Source organism: Marmota flaviventris, chromosome 1 (assembly GCF_047511675.1).
Source record: "Marmota flaviventris isolate mMarFla1 chromosome 1, mMarFla1.hap1, whole genome shotgun sequence".
Lineage (NCBI taxonomy): Eukaryota > Metazoa > Chordata > Mammalia > Rodentia > Sciuridae > Marmota > Marmota flaviventris.
In genome coordinates this window covers 19268649-19293665 of record NC_092498.1, presented here as the reverse complement: position 1 = coordinate 19293665, position 25017 = coordinate 19268649, and the positions used below count along the sequence as shown (strand labels likewise).

The window sequence follows — 25017 nt, the reverse complement described above, 5'->3', positions numbered from 1 at the left end:
ATAAGTGACGTGTGCCTGATTTTTGTAGTGTTGTGGCGGTATTTCCAGCCAGCACACTTCTAGGTGTGATCTTCTCCCATAACTTGGGACTAGAGAGTGCTGGGTTTGGTGACTTCCTACCAAACTTTAGTGTGCATTGAATCTTCAAAGATAGCCTTTGGTGGAAGTTCATCCTTAAAAAAAAAAAAGCAGACAGGATCAAAGAGAGACTTATGAGAACTGGGTCTATATTAGTGAAGGGGAATAAAGTGCGCTTTCAGTGTCACCTTCCAGCAAACAGCCACCACTGTCCCTACCCTACCCAAGCCTCTTCCTCCCAATCTTTCAAAACACTGCAAAGTACAATGGTGGAGCAGAGTTCTGTGTGGACAGCATCCACACCTGTCCACACCAGAGCTGGGAGAATAGCAGAAGGACAGGTCAAGGTCAAATGCAATGACCGAGTGACCAGGACAGAGCCCATAGGTCACTATTATAACCTGAAGCTTCCTGACTGCCATGGTGTACAGGTGCCGCAGGTGTTGGAGAGGGTGGGCACCTCCAGCTCATGAAGGCAGATTGGTGCATATTGCAAAGGCAGAAGTCTGTCCAGGGCTCGGCCATGCAGGAGGACCCTTCTCCTCACATCCTGGTTTCTACAGCACCTGACAGGTGCTTTCTGGAGGAAGCCTGGGAACAGTGGGCAAGCTGGCTCATGCCCACTTCACCTTTGCCGCTGTGGTCCAGTCTGGGCCAGAAGGGGAGGACCCGGATATAGGAGGACGTGCAGAACTTGGTGCCAATGCCCCAGGGAAAGTCATAAACCTCCGAGGACTTCAGAGTCTCCTTGGAATTCTCCTGGACTTGATTCCATACCAGGATGCCTCGCTCCTCCAGGCTTCCTAATGTAAGACAGGAGAAGTCAAGAGTGGGTCCTGATGGCAGGGGCAGACAGGGCAGAGGGAGGCTCTGGTGGCCACATGGTAGGACCTGTGGCCTCTTCTCGGCACCCTGGTGCACATGCCCCCACTGACACCTCCTCCTCCATCTCGTCCCCTCTTCCTCTGCCTCCATCTGCTCCTCTTCTCCTTCCTCCTCCTTCTCCTCCAAGCCCAGCTCAAGAATCAGAGCTCAGCTCTGCAGGCATCCTCTGAGCCTCACAAGGAGCCCAGCACAGCCGTGTGGAACCCCCTTTCCACAGCTCTAGCGAGCAGACTTGTCCTCACTTGAATGTGCGTGGAATATACAGATGCACTTCACACTTGGTGGACAGTCACCGTGTGAAATAGAATACCATGAAGCAGGTGCTACCACAGAGGTCTCCAGGAGAGGCTGAGGGAGGCGAGAGAGAGAGAGAGAGAGAGAGAGAGAGAGAGAGAGAGAGAGAGAGAGAGAGAGAAGAGCTGCTGGACAGCTGCTCCCAGATCCTTCAGAGACTGGGCCTCTTGCTTTCCACATCAGCTCCCTTGACCCCTGCACACTCTATTTGCTCCTCACAGCACATATTACCCAGTACGAACTTGTCTGCTTTCTTGCCTCGTTCCCCATTAGCCTGTGGACTTCCAGAAGGGACATATCTTACTACTCTTCGTATTCTTGGTACATAGCACCTGCTATATAGCAAGTGCTTCATGGAATTTCATTAATAATATGAGTGAATGAATTAATATGTGTGATCTCTCACCAATTAAATTATAGGCTTCATGAAAGCCAGGGCTGTGTCTTTTTCAAGCTGTTTCTGGTACATTTCCCATTTAGGGCTCTGCTGTGGGTTGAACTCTCTCTCCCTTGAAATTGAATCATTGAAACCCAAACCCTAGTTTCTCAGAACATGACTATATTTGGAGAAAGGACCATTACAATGAGGTAGTTAAGTTACAAAGAGGCCTTTAGGGTGACTCCTAATCCAATGTGGATGGCATCTTTATAAGAAAGGATTAGGACACAGGATCAGATACCTGGAATGTGCACACACAGAGGAAAGGCCATCTGCAAGCTAAGGAGAGAGATCTCAAAAATAAACAAACTTATCAGCTCCCTGATCACAGATTTCTAGCCTCTAGAACTGTGAGAGAATAAATGGTTTAAGCCCCCAGGGCTGGGATGTTTTGTTATAGCAGCCCAAGCTGACTAATACAGACCCTTCCATACCCTCATCTCCAGACCTAGAGGCCACTGAAGGTGTGCCATGACCAGTGACCAGCCTGACACAGTAATCACAGCTAGAAGCTCTCCACATCATTCAGACTGTACCCATTTATCCACATTGCCAGTTCACAGGTGAGCCCTACCAGGGATGGTGTTATCCAGGAGAAAGCCCAGAAATCCTCCAACAAACATGTCTGTGGTCAGCAACACCTGGATGACCTGGTCCAGCTGGAGAATGCCTAAAATGAGACAAAAGTGATAGGTTCACAGGACCCTGGGTCCCTGCTGGCTCCACAACCAGAGTGGCGACTGTGTAGGAGACAGAGCGGAGTGACAAAATGGAGAGGTGAGGAGCAATCACCTGTCTGCAGCTTCTCGGGGTTCTTCTTCACCCAGTTGGGAATGGTGAGGCCACAGTAAATGGAGAAGCCAAAGACAAAGAGGTTCCTGGATGAGTTCATGTCCACGTACTGCAGGAGGAAGGCCCAGAGAGAGGTGCTGAGATCACTCCTTCACGACCTTTCAGAAGGTTGGACATTTCTGGCTATTTCTCTCATCCATTTGGGAGCAGTGTGGTTCCAGGCCAAGGATTCCCTTCTCCTCCCCAGCCCCTGTCCCATTCTGCCCATCTCCATCCTCTGGACTCCTGCTACTTTTCTGAGGCAACTCGCCCATCTCACCTGCAGACTGGAGATCCCCACGGCACTGATGATCCCGAACATGACAAGGAACATGCCCCCGATCACTGGGGTTGGAATGGTGGCAAACACAGCCCCGATCTTCCCAAAAATACCCATCAGGAGCAGCACGAAGCCCGCTGTGACAATCACCATCCTGCTCCCCACCTGTGGCAATCAGGGAGAGGGGGATGGAGAACCAGGAAGGCCAGACGTCCCAGAGGCCTTGTTACAGGTCACCTTGAGCATTGCTGAGATGGACTTTCAGGAACTGGGCCCCAGAACATACTTCATACCCTCTGCTCCCAAACGGGGTTGGGGAGAGAGAAAATGAAGGCATGATTTTGGGGCCCAACCTCTGCTCTCACCTCTCCACTCTGTCCCTCTCATACCTGTCTTCAAGTGCTGGCCCAAATGCTCATCCCCTAGGAAGCATGCACATGAGGGGATTAGTCTCTCTGGAGTGGCAGTGGTCCTGTGCTTAAGAATGGGGGTTTGAGAGCCAATCTCAGCCCTGCTTCTCACCGACAGTTACCTGGTTTGCATAGAGATCCCCGAGTGGCAAGGAGTCTTGGAATGTTAAAGAAATGTGTTTGGCTACCTCCTTACAAGTGCTATTAGGTCTTGAAATAAAACAGTTTCTACAAAGGCTTAAAAAATAGCTCACCCTGCAGTGAAGATCATGGACCTTGGTCAACATCCACCCATCACATAGCTGGTATCAATGCTGGGGCACACAACTGTCACCCTGCTGTCACTACCAATGGTTGTGCTAATCAGGGCTCACAACTGGGGTTTGGGAGACAACTTGTATCAGTGAGGCAGAAATGACTTCTGAAAACAATCTGTATGATACTGCAGTGGTATATATGTGTCATTATACACTTGTCTAAATCTGCAAGATGTACAACACCCAACACGGGAAGTGAACCCTAATGTAAACTGTGGATTGTGGGTAGTGATGATGATGTCAGTTCATCAACCACAACAGATGTACCGCCAGAGTGGCGGAAGGCCATTATGCCCGTGTGGCAGAAATGGGTCTCATTATCTCTCACTCATTTTAGCTGTGAACCCAGAACTGGTTGGAAACAAGTCTTCAAATAATGACCCTCCAATTTGGGGGCTCCATTTCATTCTTGGAAGTTAGGGCTATATTACAAATATTCTCATCCTCATAAGTCCAGTGTTGATAAATATATTTAGATAGTTCTTAAATCTGTCTCTCATTCCCGTGTACCTACCCCAAGACTCTAATAGATACTATAATATAGTTTCAGTCTTGCAAGATGAAAAAGTTCTAGAGATATATCATATAACAATTGGAATATGATAAACACTACTGAATTGTATACCTAATAACAGTTACCAGAGTAAATTGTATGTTTAGTGCTTTTTACCACAATTAAAACCTTTTGAAAAGATACTCCAGCCTCAACTAAAGTCCATCAATGCCATGATAAAGTAGCAGATTGTACACTTGCCTGTTTTACTCTTTCCAGGCAAAAAGCTTATTTATTTAACTGTCTTCATTAGAAATTCTTACCACATCAAAGAACGTTTTGTTTTATTTACAGCCTTGACAATTAGCTGTGAGAACAGAGGCATGACTACAAGCACCATGGATAGATGTGTTGGGGTCAACCCATGTCCTTTGCACTTGCCACTAGTCTCCTAAGGATGGAATTCTTCCCCAATCTTATTACTGCACACACTTTGCATACAGCCCTGGGCCGTTTTAGTCACACGAATGACATATGGGCTGGCAGCAGGACATCCTACAGAACTGACAGGAGAATTCTGGCCTTTAATCTTATTTCCCCCAAGACTTGGAGAGAATCAAGAAGTTGTGGGAACTCATTGCTGGAGAGGACAACAGGGGGCAGTACCTTAAAGGGCCGCAAGGGGGCAAGCGAGTACATAAAAGCGAGTGGTCTTACCACCTTCACCTCTTTCCCAGTTTATGGGTCTTATGTTTGATGTGTAGCCTTGTTTTCTTCTATGTACCTTTATTTCCTACTTTCACCCTTTCCTCTAATGACCTTAGCTTGGAAATGATGTCCAGAAAAATGGCCTTTTTTTCTTTATTGAGATACTTTTTGTTGGCATGAGATTTATTCCACTTAGTGGGAAAGGAAATATTTCTGCATGGGTTAGTGGTCCTCCTGTACAAAATGTTCCCCTCACTTGCATGAATGGCTTTGAACTCTTACAGAGTGGGTGTCATGGAACATAGGACTTGCTGTAGGGTTGGGTGCTGGCTCAACCATTTGCTCACAGATTTTAGCTCCAGCTGTGCCAGAGGTCATACAGGGCACAGAGGAAGATAGATCTGATGCTATAAAGACTCAGTGCCTTCAGGATGCACACAGAGCCACTGAGGGAGCCATAAGACAGGGCAAGTCAGGGTGTGGGGGAGGAGGTGCTGTATTTCTCCTTGACTCACAGGACTTGCTCTGGGACCACTGCCAGAATTCACAGAAACATACAGAAAACAACAAAGCAACTATGGTTTTCTAAGTCACTTTATTTTTTTGGTAGCAGGGATTGAACTCAGGAATGCTCACCCACTGAGCCACATTCCAGCTCTCTTTTATGTTTTTATTTTAAGACAAGTCTCACTAAGTTGCTTAGAGCCTTGTTGTTGCTAAGGCTGGCTTTGAACTTGATATCCTCCTGCCTCAGCCTTCCAAACCCCTGGGTTTACAGGCGGTGCCACCACACGTGGCTCTAAGTCACTTTAGAAAACACCGTTATCAAGAGTTCTTGCTGATCTGATTGAGCTAAGGTGTAGAAAATGGGGAGCCATGAGAAGTAGATGGGCAAGATCCTGAAAAGACAGGATGGAAGGCACTACTTTAGCATCCAGGCGGGAGATGATCAGGCTGCAGCTGATGAAAGGAGACAGGAAGGGGGCCATGGGGAGAAATCAGAAGCAACAGGTGAGCAAGAAGCTAAGGAGGACATGCCAGTGGGGTGAAATAAGACAAGGACAGCAGGAAAAGTCAGATAGGGCATGCGTTGGGCTTCCCAGAAGTCACTGTGTGTGAAGTGCCTTGGGGACATCAGGAGGGGCTGCCATGCACAGTGGATCACTCAGGTCTGTAGGTAAGGAAGCCCCACCTAAACTTCAGAAAGGAAGGACTCTCTCCAGTACCCAACAGTGACAAAATAGACTTTTTGCCTGTGGATGGCCACAGTCCAACAAAGTCAAGGACAGAAAGTGGAATCATGGGCCCTGCAGAGGCACCTGTCATAACCCTCAAACCTGCGAATACATAGCCTCTAATGGCAAAAGCGACTCTGCTGATGTGATGACGTTAAGGACCTGGGAATGGGAGAGTAGCCAGGTGGGCCCAGTCTAAGTCCACTGGTTCTGGAAAGCAGAGAACCTTTCCATCTGTGGCAGGGGAATACGGAGAAAGTGGCCACAGCCCAATCACTGCAGATGCTGGATGACAGAAAAGGACAGGGCATGGGTCCCCCCAGAGCCTCCAGAGAATGGCCCGGCTGATGCCTCCCTTTGAGCCCACGAGGCCAGTGTCCAAAATCTGGCTTCCAGATCAATTAAGATAGTAAGTTTGGATGTTCATCATCTCTAGCAATTAGAGAAATGCAAATTAAACCACACTGAGATTTCATCTCACTCCAGTCAGACTGGCAATTATCAAGAATATGAGCAACAATAAGTGTTGGCATGGATGTGGAGCAAAGAAGTATACTCATACATTGCTGATGGGACTGCAACTTGGTGCAACACTCGGAAAAGCAGTGTGGAGATTCCTCCAAAAACTTGTACTGGAACCACCATTTGACCCAGTTACCCCACTCCTTGGTGTATGCCCAAATGATGTAAAATCTGCATACTGTAGTGATGTGGCCACATCAATGTTCATGGCAGCCCAATTCACAATGGCTAAGCTATGGAACCAACCTAGGTGCCCCCCAATAGATGAATGGATAAAGAAAATGTGATCCACTTACACAATGGAATATACTCAGCCTTAAAGAAGAATGAAATGATGGCATTTGCTGGTAAATGGATGGAACTGGAGAGTATCATGCTAAGTGAAATCAGCCAATCTCCAAAATGTCTAATGTTCTCTCTATATACAGATGCTGACTCCCAATAGGCAGGGGTGGAGGGTAGTGGAGGTTCATTGGACTGGACAGGGGGAATGGGGTGGGGGAAGGGGGATGGGAATGGGAAAGACAGTAGAATGAATCTTATATAAATTTCCTATGTTCATATATGAATACATGGCCAGTGAAACTCCACATCATGTACATCCACAAGAAGGGGAAGTTATACTCCATGTATGTATGACATATCAAAATACATTCTACTGTCATGTATAGCTAAAAAGAATAAAATAAGAAGATAATAAGTTTGGGTTGTTTGAAGCCATCACTTTGTGCTAATTTGCTACAGAAGCAACAGGAAAGTAGCAGGTACGATGGCAGATTCAGGTACCCAGCCTGTCCCCAGGAGCCACCATCAGTAGACTTACCTTGGTGATACCCAGTGCCCCAACATTCTCGCTGAAGGAGGTGGTGCCATTTCCTGACCCCCAAGCTCCTGCCAATAAGCAGCCAAGGCCCTCGATGCCAATGCCACGGTTGATGGCGTGCTTCGGAGGGGGTGGGGCTCCCACCAGCCGGGCACAGGCATAATAATCACCCACAGACTCCACCATGGAGGAGACCACCCCAGCAATGATCCCAAAGACTCCAGCCAGGCTGATGGTGGGGCGGCCCCATTGTCCTGAAAATGCAGTGCAGAGGGAGTGTCCAGTCAGAGGAGGCTGAGGAAACCCAAGTCATTTCCTGGCTAGAGGGATTTCTGGGACAATGTAAAGAGTTGGCAGCTCTTACAACTACTTTGGCTTTGCCTGGGATTCCTGCCCTGCCATTCCTCCTGAGTCTTATCAGATGCCCAGAACTTGAGGTCACTGTGCACAGAAAGAAGCAGAAATGGCCTTTTCCTAGGGAGGCCTGAAGGTTTGGAAACTGAGATTCTTAAGCGAGGCCCTAGTCCATATCCCCGAGGACAGGTTGGCCCTTGCTGGACACCCTAGATACTTTGACATCATGAGGCAAAACCATAGGGAAAAGGGGAGCAGAGGTAGCTTAAGGGATTCCCTGGTCTCCCCAGAAACGCTCTGATTCAGTCCTGAGCCTCCTGGCGTGAGATCCACTGAATCCATGAGGAAACACAAAGTCCAGGTGGAGGCTAGGCCTCTCTCTTTCCCACCTCTACCCACCCCCAGGCTTAAGGTTCTAGGCAATGTGACGGACAAGGGATGTAGCCCAGCTTTGAGGGAAGTCTGGGAGTGCCAGCCTTTGTCCACCACCCAAGGAATTCTTATAACAACCTGGAGTCTCTTCTTCTTTAGGAGTCAAATATGGACTCCCTGGGACCTATCTCTCCTTATCAATCCCTCCCCCAGCCCTGTTCTACTCTCCATCCCGTGACCTGAGCCACACAGATCCAGTGGCCCAAGCTAGAAGGGCACCTATCTTCTCCTTACCTGGGTAAGGGATGCGGAACCAAGGGGCCTGGCGTAGGACATTGCTTTTGGTGTCAGTGCGGGCCAGGTACCCATACTCAGTGGGGGACGAGGGGAGAGTGTTGGTGACTGTGAGCACGAAGCAGACGAACCAGGAAATGCAGAGAGCCAGCAGCACCTGCCAAAGGGAGTCTCCCTTCAGCTCTGCCAGCTCCTGCCCCCTTTCCTCCATCAGGAGGGGTCCAGGAACATACTCAGATGAGCAAGTCCTGGGTGACCACCCTGCTAGTGACAACAGGAACCTGCTGTGACCATGGGTAACTTAGCACATGAAAGAAACAGGCTGGAAATAGAAGCACAAAACAAACTATGGGAGGAGACTATGGGGCAGGAAAATCCAGCACACTGGGCACAGCATGGAGCAGAAGGATTCCCACCTGCTCTCTCTCCACTGATTGCTGATCATGTGACCTGGGAGCAAACCCTCTGAGACTTAGTTTTCTCATCTCTACCATGGAATTAAAATCACTGTTCTGCAGGGCCTGAAACAGGGCCTGAAAGTGAGGTCCACAGATATATCAATTTTATTTTTGGTGGTGGGACCCCAGAACTCCATATTCTTAGTGAATTTTCCAAGTGATTCACATGCACACTGAGTTTTGGAATCATTGGACTGCAGGGTTTTTGAAAGGTCAATAAGATCATATGTGGAAGTTTCTTTGTACCTTGAGAAACACAGTTCTCAGTTAAACTTGAAGACACAGCTATGGTGACAATTACACACTGGACAGCTTGGTGTGAAATCAACAAAGAAGGCTCTGGGAAGGGAGGTGCCATCTTGCTCACCAGCAGTTGGATTGCCCGTGAGCCATTGGGAAAGACCCTGATCTAAGCAATTTGGCTCAGACCCTTAGTTTTACATCATTAGAGGTGAACTTGGCTGTCTCTCCCAGTACCTTGCTGTGAGGACAAGAATACACAACAGTGCCCAGAACAGCGACTAGGGCTCCTGGGAGAGAAGCCTGTGAGGAAGGACCTAGAATGCAGTGTCACCAACTGCCAGGAAGTACACCCCACAGACCTGGGACTCTTTCTTCCTCCTAAGGCCACCACAGATGGAGGAACTTTGATTTGGGGGCCACCTGGGCACAGGGAAGTTGTCAACAATCTCCAGGTGCATCAATTTCGAATAGAAGAGGGTGGGTAAGAGGTGCTTCTTACAGGGAAGACCTGAAAGAGGTAGAACTTGGAGGTGTGACACTTCTTCTCTCCACCATACACAGGCACAGGCACTGGGATGTTTTTCAGGAATTGAGAAAACAGCGTGATGAGGAAGATGGTCCTGAAACAAACAAGGGTACACAAGCTGGAAAGTGGACTTGTCCTGAGCAGGGGCTCAGGAGGCTTTGGGGGTGTTCTGAGAAGCTGAGCCACCAGGTGTCTCTGGGACCAATGTCCTCACCAGGAGGGGCTCCAGCTGGTGGCCCTCTGCACCATATGTAGATACCTGCTATCTCTGAAAAGAGGTCCCTGTTGGAACTGCTTGTGGCTGAAGAGGACTTGTGGGATAGGATGCCATTGTTTCTGGTGTATCTGAGAGGAACAGGCTGTTGGCAGCAGACAGAGTCACTGAGGCCCATAGGGACTGTCATATCTCTCAGGCAGGTCTGGCACAGGTCTGATGATTCCCATACCTCACCTCAGACCACAAGAGGCAGAGTGAATGACAGTGTTGAGAAACTGATGTGACTCCATTTTTTAGAAACCAGCCTCTACCTTAGAGCAAAGCCTGTCCAAGGAAGGGGGTGTGACCCTTGTCCTTGGAAAAACCCACAGAGCACTTCTAGGCAGATAGCCACCCTGCTGAGTTGTTTGTCTGTCAATAACAGGAGAGATCTGTGGCGCCAGGTGTCCCTGACTCAGTCAGGCTAGGTGAGGACCCATAGCAACCCCCTAGCAACCAACAATCAGTATGAGACAGAGAAAATACCTGGGATGCCAGATGACCCCCCAGTAGTTTATGGTGGTTGACAACATGTTGGGAAACCAAGTAGTTCAGCACGTACTCCCCTTGTGGCTTAAACCAATCAGTTTAAAGGAATCCCCCTCGTGTACTAACCAATCACCTTTACCCAACTTGTTCCTGTCAGTGTATGTGCTAATCATGTTTTAGAGTTGTTTTATGATTTTCCCATGGTGTGTGATGATTTGTATGTGAAGTCCCTGCCTCCCCCAAAGAGTATATAAAACTGCTGCAAATCCTGAGCTTGGGACCATTCAGCATCACCAGTTGCTGTGTATGCAGAGGATGGAGCTAGCTCGAAATAAACACCTCTTTGCTGCTTACATTGATCTTGGTCTCTGGTGGTCTTTTGGAGGTTCCGATCTTGAGCATATCAGTGTCACTCCCAGATCCCTCCAAAATTGTTTAAATGCCTGAGGCCTCATTTCCTGTTTCCTGATCCTCCCAGCTGACCACCTCTCCTTCACATTCACACAGCCCCAAGGCCTCCTGGCTGCTTCCTGGTATCATGGGCCTTTATCCCTCTTAGACTACAATGGTGCTGAAGAGCTGGGGACATTCTTTGCACCCTTTCCCAGCTCAATGAAAACTGGCATCCTGGACTCACATTATTCTTACTAGCTGTACTTCCACCAAAGAAAGCGTGGCAGGGCCTCCTCCCCAGAAAGTACTTACATGAAGGAAATCCCCCAGTGGATTCCAGCATCATTGCCAACAGAATCAAAGAGAGGCAGGGCCATCAGGGAAATGGTTGGAGCAATGGTCAAGGGGCCAATGAAGCGCATGAGAAAGCCGATGAGGCCTGAGAATCCCACCAGTATCTGGATGCAGGAAGCAACCATGATGGCACCCTGCAACTGAAGGGAGAGAGTTGGCCTCTGCTCAGCACAGGCCCCCCAAACAGGCCAAGCTGCTCAGCCTGCCGCTCAGTCTGGTCACCCCGTGGGTTCATTCAAAGGCAGGGAGGGCAAAAGCAAAGCTGGAACCCAAAGGAACTGAGAGGAGAGACCTGATCTCACTCCTCTCCACTCTCTATTCCAATGGTCTGTTGCACATTTTCATTTAACATGAAAGATTTCAGAAAACAGGCCTCAGGGTTCTTATCAGTCCCAGTCATGGTGATGAAATGACTTGTGACAATTCAGTGTGTATTGAACATCTTGCTGCTATATTCTTCTGTTCTTCTGCTGACTATTGCTGGGGTCAGAAAACTTTTTCTGTAAAGGACCAGTGAGTGAATATTTTAGGCTTGGTGGCCATATGGGCTCTGTTGCAACTTTTCCAGACAAGATGTGAACAAGTGAGCGTAGCTGTTTCCAATGGGACTTCATTTATAGACTCTGAAATTTGAATATCATGCAATTTTGACATGTCAGGGTATAGTATACTTCTTTGGGGCTTTTAAAAATTACCATGAAAATGTAAAACCATTCTTAGCTCATGGGCTATTCCAAAACAGGCAATGGGCCAGATTTGGCCTTAGTTCGGCCACCCTCCATCTATGGGATTTGAATGAGCTTATTTTACCTTCTCTCTTTACCAGTTTGGATGTCATACATTCCTTTTTAATCTTTTAGAAATTATTATTAACTCTTTAGTGTTAATATTTCACATAACAAAGTCTACAGCTTGTTGAGAGCCACAGCCGAAGGGGCCCCAGCAAACTTCCAGCTGCCGGCTCACAGTGGCCCCAGCAACATCTAGCTGATTGGCTCCTCTGCGGTGATGCTCATTGGAGATGCTCATTGAGCTATTTCCCCGCCCTTTCAGACTGCTAGCTGATGATTGGCTTACAGAGGCCCCAGCAACATTAGCTGATTGGCTCCTCTGTGGTGAAGCTCATTGGGCTGTTTCCCTGCCCTTTCAGACCACGGAGCTGCTCATTGGGGGACTTTTTTGGCCCCGCCCACACGACCCAGCCAATCGGCCTCAAGAGCAGGAGGATGGGGGGAGGTGGTGAGGCTTGTGTTTGAGGGACAGGCTTGTGGGAAGCCGGTGGTGGCAGTTGGGGCTCTGAGGGTTTTTCCTGAGGAGCTGTTTTGTTTGGCGTGTGTGGTTCTAAAAATAAAGTTAGTTTCTTTTGACAAGTGGCTCCTGATTGTGCCCAGCCAGACTGCGGGAACAGCTAAATAAAATTTTCTTTCCTCCTCCCAAACAATACAATGACTGTAGAAAACTTTAACTCCTATTACCATCTTCTGATTTCTATGCTATTATCGCCAAGTGTATATTTTTCCACTGTCATTGATTATTATTACCAACTTTCTTATATTTTTGTGCAGTTGCTCCTTACTTATATTTACCTACTGCCATACACTGAACCGTGCCATACTCCAAAATATGATATCAAAGTCCTAGTCCCCAACATTGTGGTATTTGGAAATGGAGGCTTGGGAGGTAACAAGGTTTAGTGAGGTCAGGAGAGTGAGACCCCCACGACAGCCTTAGTACCTTTATATGAAATGGAAGATTCTCTTTCCCATGCATCAAAGAAAGCTATGAGAGGATGTAGTTTAGAAGGCAGCCATCTGCAAGCCAACGAGAGAGCCCTCACCAGAATCCAACCATGCTGGCAACCTGATCTGAGGCTTCCAGTCTCCATCACTGTGAGAAAATACATTTCTGTTGTTTAAGCCATGCAGTCTATGGTGTTTTTGTTATAGCAACCCAAGCTGACAAATATACCTACACTTTACCACATGGTCCTTTCTTCACTATCGCTTCTTTCCCACCACTCTTTAATTCAAGATTTAATTTATTTTACCTGAAGAATTTCTTTTAGTAGTTATTTCATGGAAGGTCAGTAGTGAATAAACTCTGTCCATCTTTGTTTCACTGAAAATGTTTGACTTTGTCATCAACCTTGTATGATATAGAATTCTATAGTTGGGGACCAAATTCTAGGATGACAGTGTTTTCTCTCAGCCGTTTGGAAATATTCCATTGCCTTCCAACCTCTGAGGCTGCTTACTGAGAAGGCTGCAGAATGTCCAATTTCTATGCTTTTGTAGGTTGTTTTTCTTTTCTTGTTACTTTTAAGATTTTCTCTGTGTATTTGATGTAGCTACTTCATTATGATGTGTTCACTGTGGATTTGCTTTTATTTATTCCACTTGGGACTTAATGTGCTTTTTTCCAGAGTATTCCCATCTTTCATCTGTTCTACACTATCAGATGTTCTGTTTTTTAATACTATTTTCTCTATTATGGCCTTTTATAACACCTACTAGATGCAAGTAGACATCTTGTTCTATTCCACGTTTCTTATTCTTTATTTAATATTCCTATTTTTTTCTCTCTTTCTGTGCTGAATTCTGGAGTATTTCCTTATATGATCTTTCAGTTCATTAATCTCCCTGTGTATAAATGCTCTTTGATCATTAAATGCATTTTTAAATTGCAATGACTACATCTTTTTATTAATAACATTCTATTGATTTTATTTTCAAATTTCCCTCTCATAAATTTTCAAACTTATTATTGTGTGTAGTATAGTTTCTAATGAGTCTCGATCCTCTTAAATTAATTTAAACATGTTGACTTAATAGCCTTTCAGGTTGTTCAATTACCTCTCGTTTCTGCTGAGTCTCTCTCATAATACATTATTTTCTTGTGTGAAATGCTGACATTTTCACCTCTGAGCTCATCTTCAGGAGATTGTTTTTTCCTGTGGGAGTCTTGTAGAGCTGGGAATGTGGAAGATTCCATAGAGTGACTTCACGTTTTCTTCTGCTGAGAGCCACAGGTATTTTGTTGACAGGACCTGTCTCCACTCCTGAGTTTGGGAAACTTGCCACCACCCTCACGTGTTGAGAGCTGTAGTTTTAAATCCTCAGGCAACTCTGTGTCCCAACACTTCCCACAGACTCCTGGGCAGAGTGAGAGAGAGGCTTCCTTTCTCTCTCCCTATCACAGACCTCTGCTCACTGGAGGGATGCCCATCAGGACCCCAGCTCATCATTACAACCCAAACTTCGAGCCTTTGTCCTGTGTCTGGCTTGATTGCTCATCCCAACATCGTAAGCCCCATGCTTCTGACTATGCTTTCCATCCTTGTTTCTAGAAAGAGGCATTGCCCCTTGGCTCTCTGCTCCCGTATGCATTTGAAAGTTCAGTTCATCCATCATTTTTATATGTTGGTACGGTGAGTGGTTCTGTGCAGCTCAAAATACCATAACACTGGGAGGTAAAGTTTAAACTGGTCTCATGTTTGGTAAATTGAACTTGCCATTTCCCCACGCCCCCCATACACACAATTTGCTACTTTTCCTGCAAGCACTGTCTCTTCAGAACAGAATCACTGTTCATTTTTCCCTCTCCATTGCTTCCGGATCCTCAGCAAGTCATATTCATGTGGCTTTCATCTGTGACTAGACTGTGATTTACAGTTGGTGTGCTGACCATGGGTGGGTTCCAGCCTTGACATGTGCACAGGTCAATGTAATTTAGTGAGACATGGAGAATCCACCCTCCATCCCAATAGGGTGACCTGGTCAACAAAACCAACCAACTAATCAATTAAGAAAATGAGGTTGATACTTGATGGAACTTTCACTCATTAACAGCACTGATGACCAGAAGAGGGAGCAAAAAATATGAACTAATACTTGGCAAGTGGCCCATTGCATTGAACTCCTCGAGGTGGGAAAGGATGGTGGAGATGAGAGACTGCCTTAGCCCAGGCAAAAGGGGCTCCTGCGCTGGGCTGTGTTTTAGAGCAGGAGTTGGCAAACTTCTTCTGTTAAAAGCTGCTCTTTGAAATGCTTTTTAAAATTTTGGGCCCTGTGTGGTTTCTGCCACATACACCTTTTCCAAAGCAAACTTTGAAATATAGAATTTATTCTTATTCATGGGCAGTTAAAACAACATAGCCACAGATAGAATTTGGTCCAAGAACCATAATTTGCTGATTCCTGCTTTAGGAAACTCTACAAGCACACACACAAAAAAAAAAAAATGAAAGAAAGAGAGGGAGAGGGAGAGGGAGGGGGAGGGGAGGGAGAGGGAAGGGGAGGGGGAAGGGAGGGGAGAGGGAAGAAAAGAAAATGTATCAAAGAAATGTAGCTATCTCTGTCACTTGAACTCTTCCTCCTTGAAAGATGTAAAAGTGTTCCCAAGGATGCCCCTCCTCACACTCTACGCTTTCCTCACCGGCAGCCCCCATCACCTCTCCTGCTCATCATCCTCTTTTATTTTCTTCATTGCACTATGACTCCCTGATGTTTCCCTCTTGCATCTTCTTATTGGAGCACACCCACTAGAATGCTGGCTTCCTGAGGACAGGATCCTTATCTGTCCACTTGCCCATCACTATCCTAAAGCCCAGATCTTTTCTGGCAGGGAGCTGGATAATAAAGCTTCAGCCAATGAATTGACCCCACCTGTCCCTCCCCTGAGACTCTTACCTCTCGGATCCTCTTCTGCCATTCCTCTGTGAACTCAGGTGAGCTGACATTCACCTGGCTGGCATTGAGTGTCCACTCTGGGCACTTCCAGGATGGAAGGGAGAGCATGGCCAGAGAAGGCGCCACAAAACCAAATGTTGATCCCTGGAGAATTGGCAACCTGGAGGAGCAGGAGGATGCAGTCACTTCCTGAGACCTTCCCCCACAGGCCTTTCCCTGACCCAGAGGGGCCTTTTGAGCCCAAGTTCTAGCTCAGCAGAGAGGCAAACACAACCCCTGCTCTCCCCAGTTTCAGGGAACTCCTGCCAAGCTCCAAGGCAGACTCAGGAACACTCATGTCAAACTTTGGACAGGTAGAAAAGGTGGGCTGGGGAAAGACCACCATACCCAACCCCAGTATGGAGATGCCAAGCTAGGAGGGAGCCAGGTGTGGTGGCACACGCCTGTAATCCTAGCAACTTGGAAGGCTGAGGCAGGAATATCCCAAGTTCAAAGCCAGCCTTAGCAATTCAGTGAGGCCCTAGCAACGTAGCCAGATCCTGTCTTGAACACGCTTAGTGGGGCCATTCTCCTCTCCCCACCCTGAAGCCAGCTCCAGACAATCCTGCTCAGACCCCAGATCACAGAACAGCTCACTCCATTCCTTTTCATGCTCCCCAGGTTACTCCCATGTAGACATTTTCATAGCCTAAAATCTGGGTTTCCACATCCCCTTTTGTCCTCAGAAATCAAGGGCAATCCTGTTATGGGCCAGGCTATCTGGGCAATGACCAAACAGACTCCATGTTATCCTGAGACTCCATGGTCATATAAGAAATGCTTCTCCCTTGGGAACACTTCCCCCTCTGTACCTGTCAAGAGTTGCTTAGCAGAGCATATTTGGCAACACAAAATGGCAATTCTTATATAATGTAAAATTGTTCTCTCTTTGGTTCCCATTTTTCTTGGACAGTGTACCCTGTCAGAGATTTATTGTCTAGACATTAGTAACCATTAGTTGTGCTCAACTAGTGTCATTTTGACCCACTTCCCTTCACTTGCTTGCTGCAATGCCAACCTAGAAAGTCCCATGGGAAATGCCAACATTCCCATCACATTGTTTAACTAGCGGCTCCTTCTGTACCCCTGCTTGCTTGCAGCTATGTTAACCCAGATGTGGTTTTTGCCTTTAAAGATCCTGAAATGCTCAAGCTTGAGGCTGTTCCTTGCAGAGAGAGTTAAGGGTCCGGGGGATGCTGATCTCTAGTGACCACTTCTCAGTATGTACATAACCTTTGTCCTCATAAGCTAAGCATTTACGATGCCCTCAGTGATTCCTAAACTACTTTATGATTATGCTCACAATCCACTGGGTGCACTGACCTCTCTTGTCTTAGCCACTTCTGTATTACTGGGCTCCACCAGGGCAGGAATTCCCTCATTCTCACTTCCTTGCCTCCAATGCTGAACTTGCTACCACTGATACCAGCATTGGGTTTTTCTATCATTTTTTTTCTATTTTTGTAGGCATACAAAGAAACCCCAAATGTTAATTTGCACTTCATTAGGCCATGAAAGATGTGCTTCATTCATGTGATTTTATGAATGTCCAAATATTGGTACCACTGCCCAAATTCATATATTGAAGCCCTAGCCTGACTTGATGACATTTGGAAGTAGAGCCTTGGGAGGTATTTAGGTTTAGATGAAGCCATAAAAGTCAGGTTCCCACAATAAGATTAGTGTCTTTATGAGCAGAGAAAGAGAGATGAGAGCTCTCTCTTCTATATCAGGATACAGCAAGAAGGTGGCCATCTATAAACTAGGAGATGGCCCACACAAGAGCCCAACCATGCAGACGTCTTGATCTGGGAAATTCAGGCCATAGAACTATGAGGAAATACATTTCTGTTGTTTCAGCCACATAGTCTAGAGTATTTTGTTATGGTGTGTTGAGAGCCATAGCCGAAGGGGCACCAGCAAACTTCCAGCTGATAGGTTCACAGCAGAACTAGCAAACTTGCAGCTGATTGGCTCACCGTGGCCCCAGCAAACTTACAGCTGCCAGCTGATTGGCTCCTCTGCGGTGATGCTCATTGGGCTGTTTCCCCACCCTTTCAGACCAGGGAGCTCCTCACTGGGGGACTCTTTTGGCTCCGCCCACGTGACCCAGGCAATCGGCCTCAAGAGCGGGAGGAGTGGGGGTTGAGAGGCTTGTGGGAAGCTGGTGGTGGCAGTTGGGCTCTGACGGAATTCCTGAAGAGCTCGTGTGGTATGGTGTGTGTGTTCTAAAAATAAAGTTCGTTTCTGCTTGATAAGTGGCTCATGAATTGTGCCCAGCCAGACTGTGGCATTTGGTGGCCCACATGGGGAATGACTGAGGGTAAGTGATAAGGTAAACTGCTCGCCCCTGAGGGCAGGGCAAGAGGATGGGTAGCCATTTTAAGATTCTTCTTTCATTTTGTTTCGCTTTTGTTTTATGTTGCCTGTCCCTGGAGATGGGTGAGATGGAAGAAAAACTGTTCACATCTGAGGAAAAACTCTGCATCTGAGGAACAGATAGGGAGAAAGGACGGATGGACATTTCAGGAGGATAGAAAGGCTGATATAATGAATTTTTGTTCCATTCTGTTTCAGTTTTGTTTGGTGTTATCTTGTTGGGTTGGGTTATAGTAGAAATATGGGATCAGAAATTAGTAAAAAACAAACCAAAAGAGTGTTAAGAAAATTGCTAGAGGAAGGAGGCATCTCAGTTAAAATCAAGAACAGTCAGGGCATATGTTGATACAATGCAAAAATGTAGCCCATGGCTTTTTAAGGAGGAGTTGTTAAATATATCACAATGGAACCATCATGGTGAAGATTTAAAAAGAACAGAAAAGAAAAGCCCAGGAACTCTGCCAGTTGGCACATTGCCATTGTGGACGTATGTATCTTGTTTGCTTAGTCCAAAGCCTTCAGTTCAGACAATGGTAGAGGAAGGAGAAGACATATTGATTCAAGTAAAAGAGAAGGTCTCTCAAGTTAGTCAGACAGAGGAAAAAATTCAAGTAAAAGAGAAGGTCTCTCGAGCTAGTCAGACAGAGGAAGAACATTTAGAGCAGAAAAAGCCATCAGGGGAAAAGTTACAACAGGAGACTGCTACTAACACCTTTCTATCACTAGAGGGCATAAGTGTCCAACCAACAATGCCACCTCCATATGCTGGGAGGTCCCCAATCCCCATAGTTGATTGATGGGATCCTGAGACAGGACCTCAAATATTAGCATACCTTATATTTGAGCAGGCAGGAGGGCAACAGATTCACCATGCTTTAGATTTCAGAACAGTGAAGCAGCTAAAAGAGGCTGTAACAACCTATGGTCCTCAAGCACCCTTCACTGTAAGCATGGTGAATCCATTACCAACTTGAACATGATGCCAGCAGATTGGACTAGTATGTGTAAAGCTGTAGTAAATGGAGGACAATATCTGTTATGGAAGGTTGCCAATGAGGAATTTTGCAAGGAGATGGCTAGGCGAAATGCAGCAGCTGGTTATCCTCAGAGAAATCTAGATATGTTGTTAGGAAAGGGACCTTATGAGGGTCAGCAGCAACAAGTTGCATATATTCCTGCCATATACTTACAAATTGCTGGAGATGCGGTTAGAGCATGGAATACTTTACAAGGACATGGAGGTTTACAAGGTTAATTATCTAAGGTAATACAAGGAGCTAATGAACCTTACACTGAATTTGTAGATAGGCTTATTCAAACAGCTACCAGAGTTTTTGGGAATACAGAACAAGCAATGCCATTAATAAAACAACTGGCTTATGAGCAAGCGAATCGTTGGTGCAGAGAAGTCATTAGACCATGGAAACATAAAGATTTAAACACACATATTAAATTATGTAGAGACATTAATGAACAAGGGGAAGTCTTGGAAGCTGCAGTACAACAGGTTTTAGATGCCAGGCCAAAAACATGCTACAATTGTGAACAAACAGGACATTTAAAAAGGAATTGCCCCATAGGAGGAGGGTTTAACAAAACTAGATATCAAAGGAGTAGAATACTGGGTATTTGCCCACGATGCCAGAGAGGGAGACATTGGGCTAATGAATGCAGTTCTCAAACCACCATAGAGGGTACTCCATTATCAAAAACTGAACAAGGACCAGGTGTCTATCCACAATATCATGGAGAAAGGCATCAGGCTCCATTGCCAAAAAATGGACAGGGGGGCCCAATGCTCCAGGGCCCATGACCACAAATATACGGGGTACTGGAGGAACCCAGAAACACCACCAGGGTAGTGCCCAGGACACATTATCCATTAGATCCCTCAATAGACAAACCAGAGGAAGCACAGGATTAGATATCTGTGCCTCTGCCAGAACAGTACTAACTCCAGAGATGGGAGTTTAAATCATTCCCACAGGGGTAAAAGGGCCTCTTCACAAAGGAACAGTAGGCTTATTATTGGGATGCAGTTCTTCTACACTAAAAGGACTTATGATAAGTCCTGGGGTAATTGATCCCAATTATGAAGGTGAAATAAAAATATTATAGCTAGTTCTCCAAGAGGTATATCAGTAATTTCACCAGGAGATAGAATAGCACAGTTATTAATAGTACACAGAACCTGCATGATAAATTTTCCAGTTGTACTGTAGAAAGAAGTTCCAGGGGATTAGGCTCCACAGGTGTAAATTGGGCTATGCTGTCTTTAAATTTAGATTCTCGCCCAATGCTAAAACTAAATATTCAAGGACATGAATTTAATGGGCTACTGGGCACAGGTGCAGACCTTAGCATCATATCTAGTCAAGAATGGCCAAAACATTGGCCATTACAACAGGCCACTCAAACACTTTGAGGCCTAGGAGTAGCAACTAATCCCCATAGAAGTGCAATGGTATTAGACTGGAAGGATCCTGAAGGATGTGAAGGAAGTATACAGCCATATGTATTGGATCATCTTCCTATAAATTTATGGGGACGAGATGTCCTAGATCAATTAGGACTAACATTAACAAATAACATCAATCCAAATGCGCCCACTATTAGGGCTAGACAAGGTTTTAGGAAAGAAAAAAAGATTAGGAGAACAAGAACAAGGTATAGCAGCACCAATTCAAATAGATCAAGGAATAAATAGACATGGATTGGGTTTTCAGAAGGGGTCACTGAGACAATAAAAATTACTTGGAAATCAGAAAGACCAGTATGGGTTCCTCAGTGGCCCCTGACTAAAGAAAAGATACAAGTACCCATGACCTGGTCAAACAACAATTAGCAGAGGGACATATAAAACCTTCTGTATCTCCCCATAATACTCCCTTTTTTGTCATCAAAAAGAAATCTGGTAAATGGAGATTATTGCAAGATTTAAGATCCATTAATAATGAGATGGGTATTATGGGACCTGCTCAATTGGGGACTCCCCAATTTTCTGCTTTGCCAAAAACCTGGTATGTTTTAGCTATAGATATTAAAGATTTTTTTTTCAATTCCAATTCATCCTGAGGATAGTCCACGTTTTGCATTTACTATCGCTGCACTGAATCATGAAGGTCCTGATCAGAGATATGAATGGAAAGTACTCCCTCAAGGGATGGCTAACAGCCCAACTATGTGTCAAATTTATGTTAACAAAGCAATCAGGCACTTAGAAATCAAAATCCTGAACTACAAATATTTCACTATATGGATGATATATTATTAGCACAAAAAGATAAAACTACATTGCTAGAATGTTATGCCACACTTACAAACTTATTAAAAAATTATAATCTAGAGATAGCAATAGATAAAGTACAATTAAATTTTCCAATTAATTATTTAGGAATTCTATTATCCTCAACCATGGTCCGTCCACCAAAAATTCAAATACGAGTAGATCAACTCAAATCACTTAATGACTTTCAAAAGTTATTAGGAGTCATAAATTGGATAAGGCCTTATCTAGGCATACCAACAGGAGAGTTGGGACCTTTATTTGATATCCTAAAAGGTCCATCAGATCCAAATTTACCCCACATGTTAATGCCTGAAGCAAGAAAGGCATTAAAAATTATTGAAACATATATGGAATATATGCATTTGGATAGAATTGATGTTTGCCTTTATTATTTATTGTAATACCAACAAAAAATATTCCTAAAGGAGTATTTTGGCAAGAAGGTCCATTATTGTGGATACATTTATCTTATTCTCCTGACACTATTCTTACTAGGTATCCTGAGGCTGTAGGACAATTAATACTCAAAGGAATAAAAGCAACAAAGGGAGTGTTTGGAAATTCTCCCAATAAAATTATTACTCCATATACTATGAATCAAATTGATGAGTTAGCTAATGAGTTAAATACTTGGGCAATAATCATGTGTAAATCTAATGTTTCATTTGATAATCACTTACCATCTAATCCTTTGTTGTCTTTTTGGTCTTTGCATCCTGTAGTTTTTCCAAAAATGACAAGAAAAACACCTATCATGAATGCTCCAAATGTATTCATTTGATGGGTCAAATAATGGTACAGCAGCAGTAGTTACCCCTGATCAAACTTTTACATTTTTAGTACCCAAACAATCAGCTCAAAAGGTAGAGCTTAATGCAGTATCACAAGCTTTTGTGATGTTTAAAGATTCTGTATTTAATTTATTTTCTGATAGTCAGTATATAGTTAATGTTATAGTATCCCTTGAAGATGCTGGTAGGATTTCCCCTTCCTCTACTGTTTTCTCTTTGTTTTCCACTATACAAAGTCTAATCTGGGACAGAAAAGATCCATTCTTTATAGGACATATCAGGGCATATAGAGGATTGCCTGGAGCCCTTAGTTTGGGCAATGATTTAGCAGATAAAACTACACATGACATACATATTTTCTCTACAATAGAAGAAGCTATAAATTTTCATAAAAGGTTCCATGTCAATACTAGTACTTTACAAAAACATTTTAAAATAACTAAGGAACAAGCTAGACAAATAATAAAACAATGTCAAAATTGTGTGACCTTTTTACCACAAGTTAATCTTGGGGTCAATCCTAGAGGACTGATACCTAGCCATATTTGACAGATGGACGTCACAGACTTGCCAAAATTTGGAAAATTAAAATATTTGCGGGGCTGGGGATGTGGCTCAAGTGGTAGCGTGCTTGCCTGGCATGCGTGCGGCCTGGGTTCGATCCTCAGCACCACATACAAAACAAAGATGTTGTATCCGCCGATAACTAAAAAATAAATATTAAAATTCTCTCTCTCTCTCTCCTCTCTCTCTCTTAAAAAAAAAAAATATTTGCATGTTACAGTTGATACTTCTTCTGGATTTTTGATGGGCTCCCTTCATGCCGGAGAAAAGACTAAAGATATTATAGCTCATTGCTTACAAAATTTGCCACTGTGGGCGTTCCAAAACAATTAAAAAGGGAGAATGGTCCTGATTATACTTCTACCTCTTTTAAACAATTTTGCTCATCATTTGGCATTACTCATATAACAGAAATCCCATACAATCCACAGGGACAAGACATAGTTGAAAGAGCTCATCAAACTATTAAAATGTATTTATTAAAGCAAGAAGAGGGAATTGGAAAGGGGTATATATCCCCCAAAGATAAACTTAAAATAACGCTTTTTACTCTAAACTTAAAATTTGGATTCATCAGGACTTAGTGCTGTGGAAAGACATATGTATCCAAAAAATGTACATAAGCCCAAGGTACTTTGGAAGGATATTTTAACAGGACAATGGAAAGGTCCTGACCCAGTGATTGTCTGGAGTCGGGGGTCTGTTTGTGTGTTTCCACAGGGAGAACAGCAGCCGATTTGGATTCCAGAGAGATAAACTAAGGTCCTGACCCAGTGATTGTCTGGAGTCAGGGGTCTGTTTGTGTGTTTCCACAGGGAGAACAGCAACTGATTTGGATTCCAGAGAGACTAACTAAAGCGATTTCTTCAGACCAAAAAGAAGATGATTTGGCTCACATCCATAACAGCTGATATCCAGAACTCCAGTTTGGCTATCCTTACATCTGCGACAGTAGTTCTCCCACACCTGGAGGCTAATGAAACCAGGATGCTTTTTTCAATATCTATTTTATTATTGCCCTTTCCCACATCATGAAGTTCTATTTTGTTTTTTGAGCTCATATAGACCTAGGTTAATGTTTTGCTGATCAGTTCTATTTTTTGACTATGGAGTTTTTAAACATTGCAATGGAGATTTCACCTGTAAAAAGTTACAAGGCCTTTACTATTATGTTATGTGTTGTATGTATTATATTATGTGTGCACACTTGTGTTTTGTGTTGTATGTTTGTATGTGTGTATGTCCATATATCATATATGATGAGCGCTCATGAAAAAATGGATCCAAATATTTTTTTTATTTTTATTCACGTGATTTAAATGGTTTAATTTAAATTGGGTAAACAGCTGTTGAGGATTTTTTTAATATGTGAACAAAAAAAAGAGGTTAACAGATCTGTTTGTTTACTTTCACGTTTCCTTTTCATTATATTTAATAATTCTGTTCAGGATAATGTAAGTTGTTCAGAAAATTGTTTTCTTTTAGTGCCTGCTGGAATGTTACATGATTTTATCTTTAGCCATTATTGCCAGAATTCCTATCTTCATCCCAGTGCTGGTGAAGACAAAAAATAAAACCAAACTACAGCTTCTGCAATAGCTATCACTGAACTGCTTGCAGAACTTTCCTGGACTATGTATCACTTGTATGCATTGTGAACTATCTGTTGGTGCAGCAACTTGTGGTAGTGTTGGGGTATTTTTGCTGATGGTGTCATCGGTGGTACAATTTTTTCCAAAAGGAGCTGTTAATTGGCTTGTTGTATTGTCTTCCCTTCTGCTTGTGATGGTTTTTCAGCTAAAATTTGGGGGCCAACAGAGGTGAGGCAAAGAACCTCACCCCCCCACACTGGTACAAAGGCCTATCCACAGATGTGGCTGTATGCTGGACTGGTAGTCAATGACGGGTAAGATCCAATTGCAATGGTACCAACCTAAGACAGGAGGCTGACGCCTTGAGGTCACCTCATCTGATGACGGGTAAGAACCATATGTAGTATTGGATAACCTAAGGCAGGCAAGGTCCCTAAGCCACATGCTTGTTGTTTAAACAGAGAGGGGGAGATGTTGAGAGCCACAGCCGAAGGGGCACCAGCAAACTTCCAGCTGATTGGCTCAGAGTGGCCCCAGCAAACTTCCATCTGATTGGCTCACCATGGCCCCAGCAAACTTCCAGCTACCAGCTGATTGGCTCCTCTGCGGTGATGCTCATTG

At 44.7% G+C, this 25017-nt stretch overlaps 1 protein-coding gene across 1 annotated transcript in view; it reads right to left on the bottom strand.

Moving 5' to 3' along the window:
* Positions 1 to 449: 449 nt before the first annotated feature.
* LOC114084568 (solute carrier family 23 member 2-like) overlaps positions 450 to 25017 on the bottom strand; it is a 48524-nt gene continuing 23956 nt past the window's right edge. The window contains exons 4-9 of the mRNA XM_071611852.1: positions 15743 to 15902; positions 11013 to 11194; positions 9536 to 9656; positions 8336 to 8492; positions 7316 to 7569; positions 450 to 771 (exon numbers count right to left, since the gene is read on the bottom strand). Of these exons, the coding sequence (XP_071467953.1) occupies positions 622 to 771; positions 7316 to 7569; positions 8336 to 8492; positions 9536 to 9656; positions 11013 to 11194; positions 15743 to 15902 (1024 nt within the window). The 3' untranslated portion in view covers positions 450 to 621. The remainder of the gene's footprint in view (positions 772 to 7315; positions 7570 to 8335; positions 8493 to 9535; positions 9657 to 11012; positions 11195 to 15742; positions 15903 to 25017) is intronic.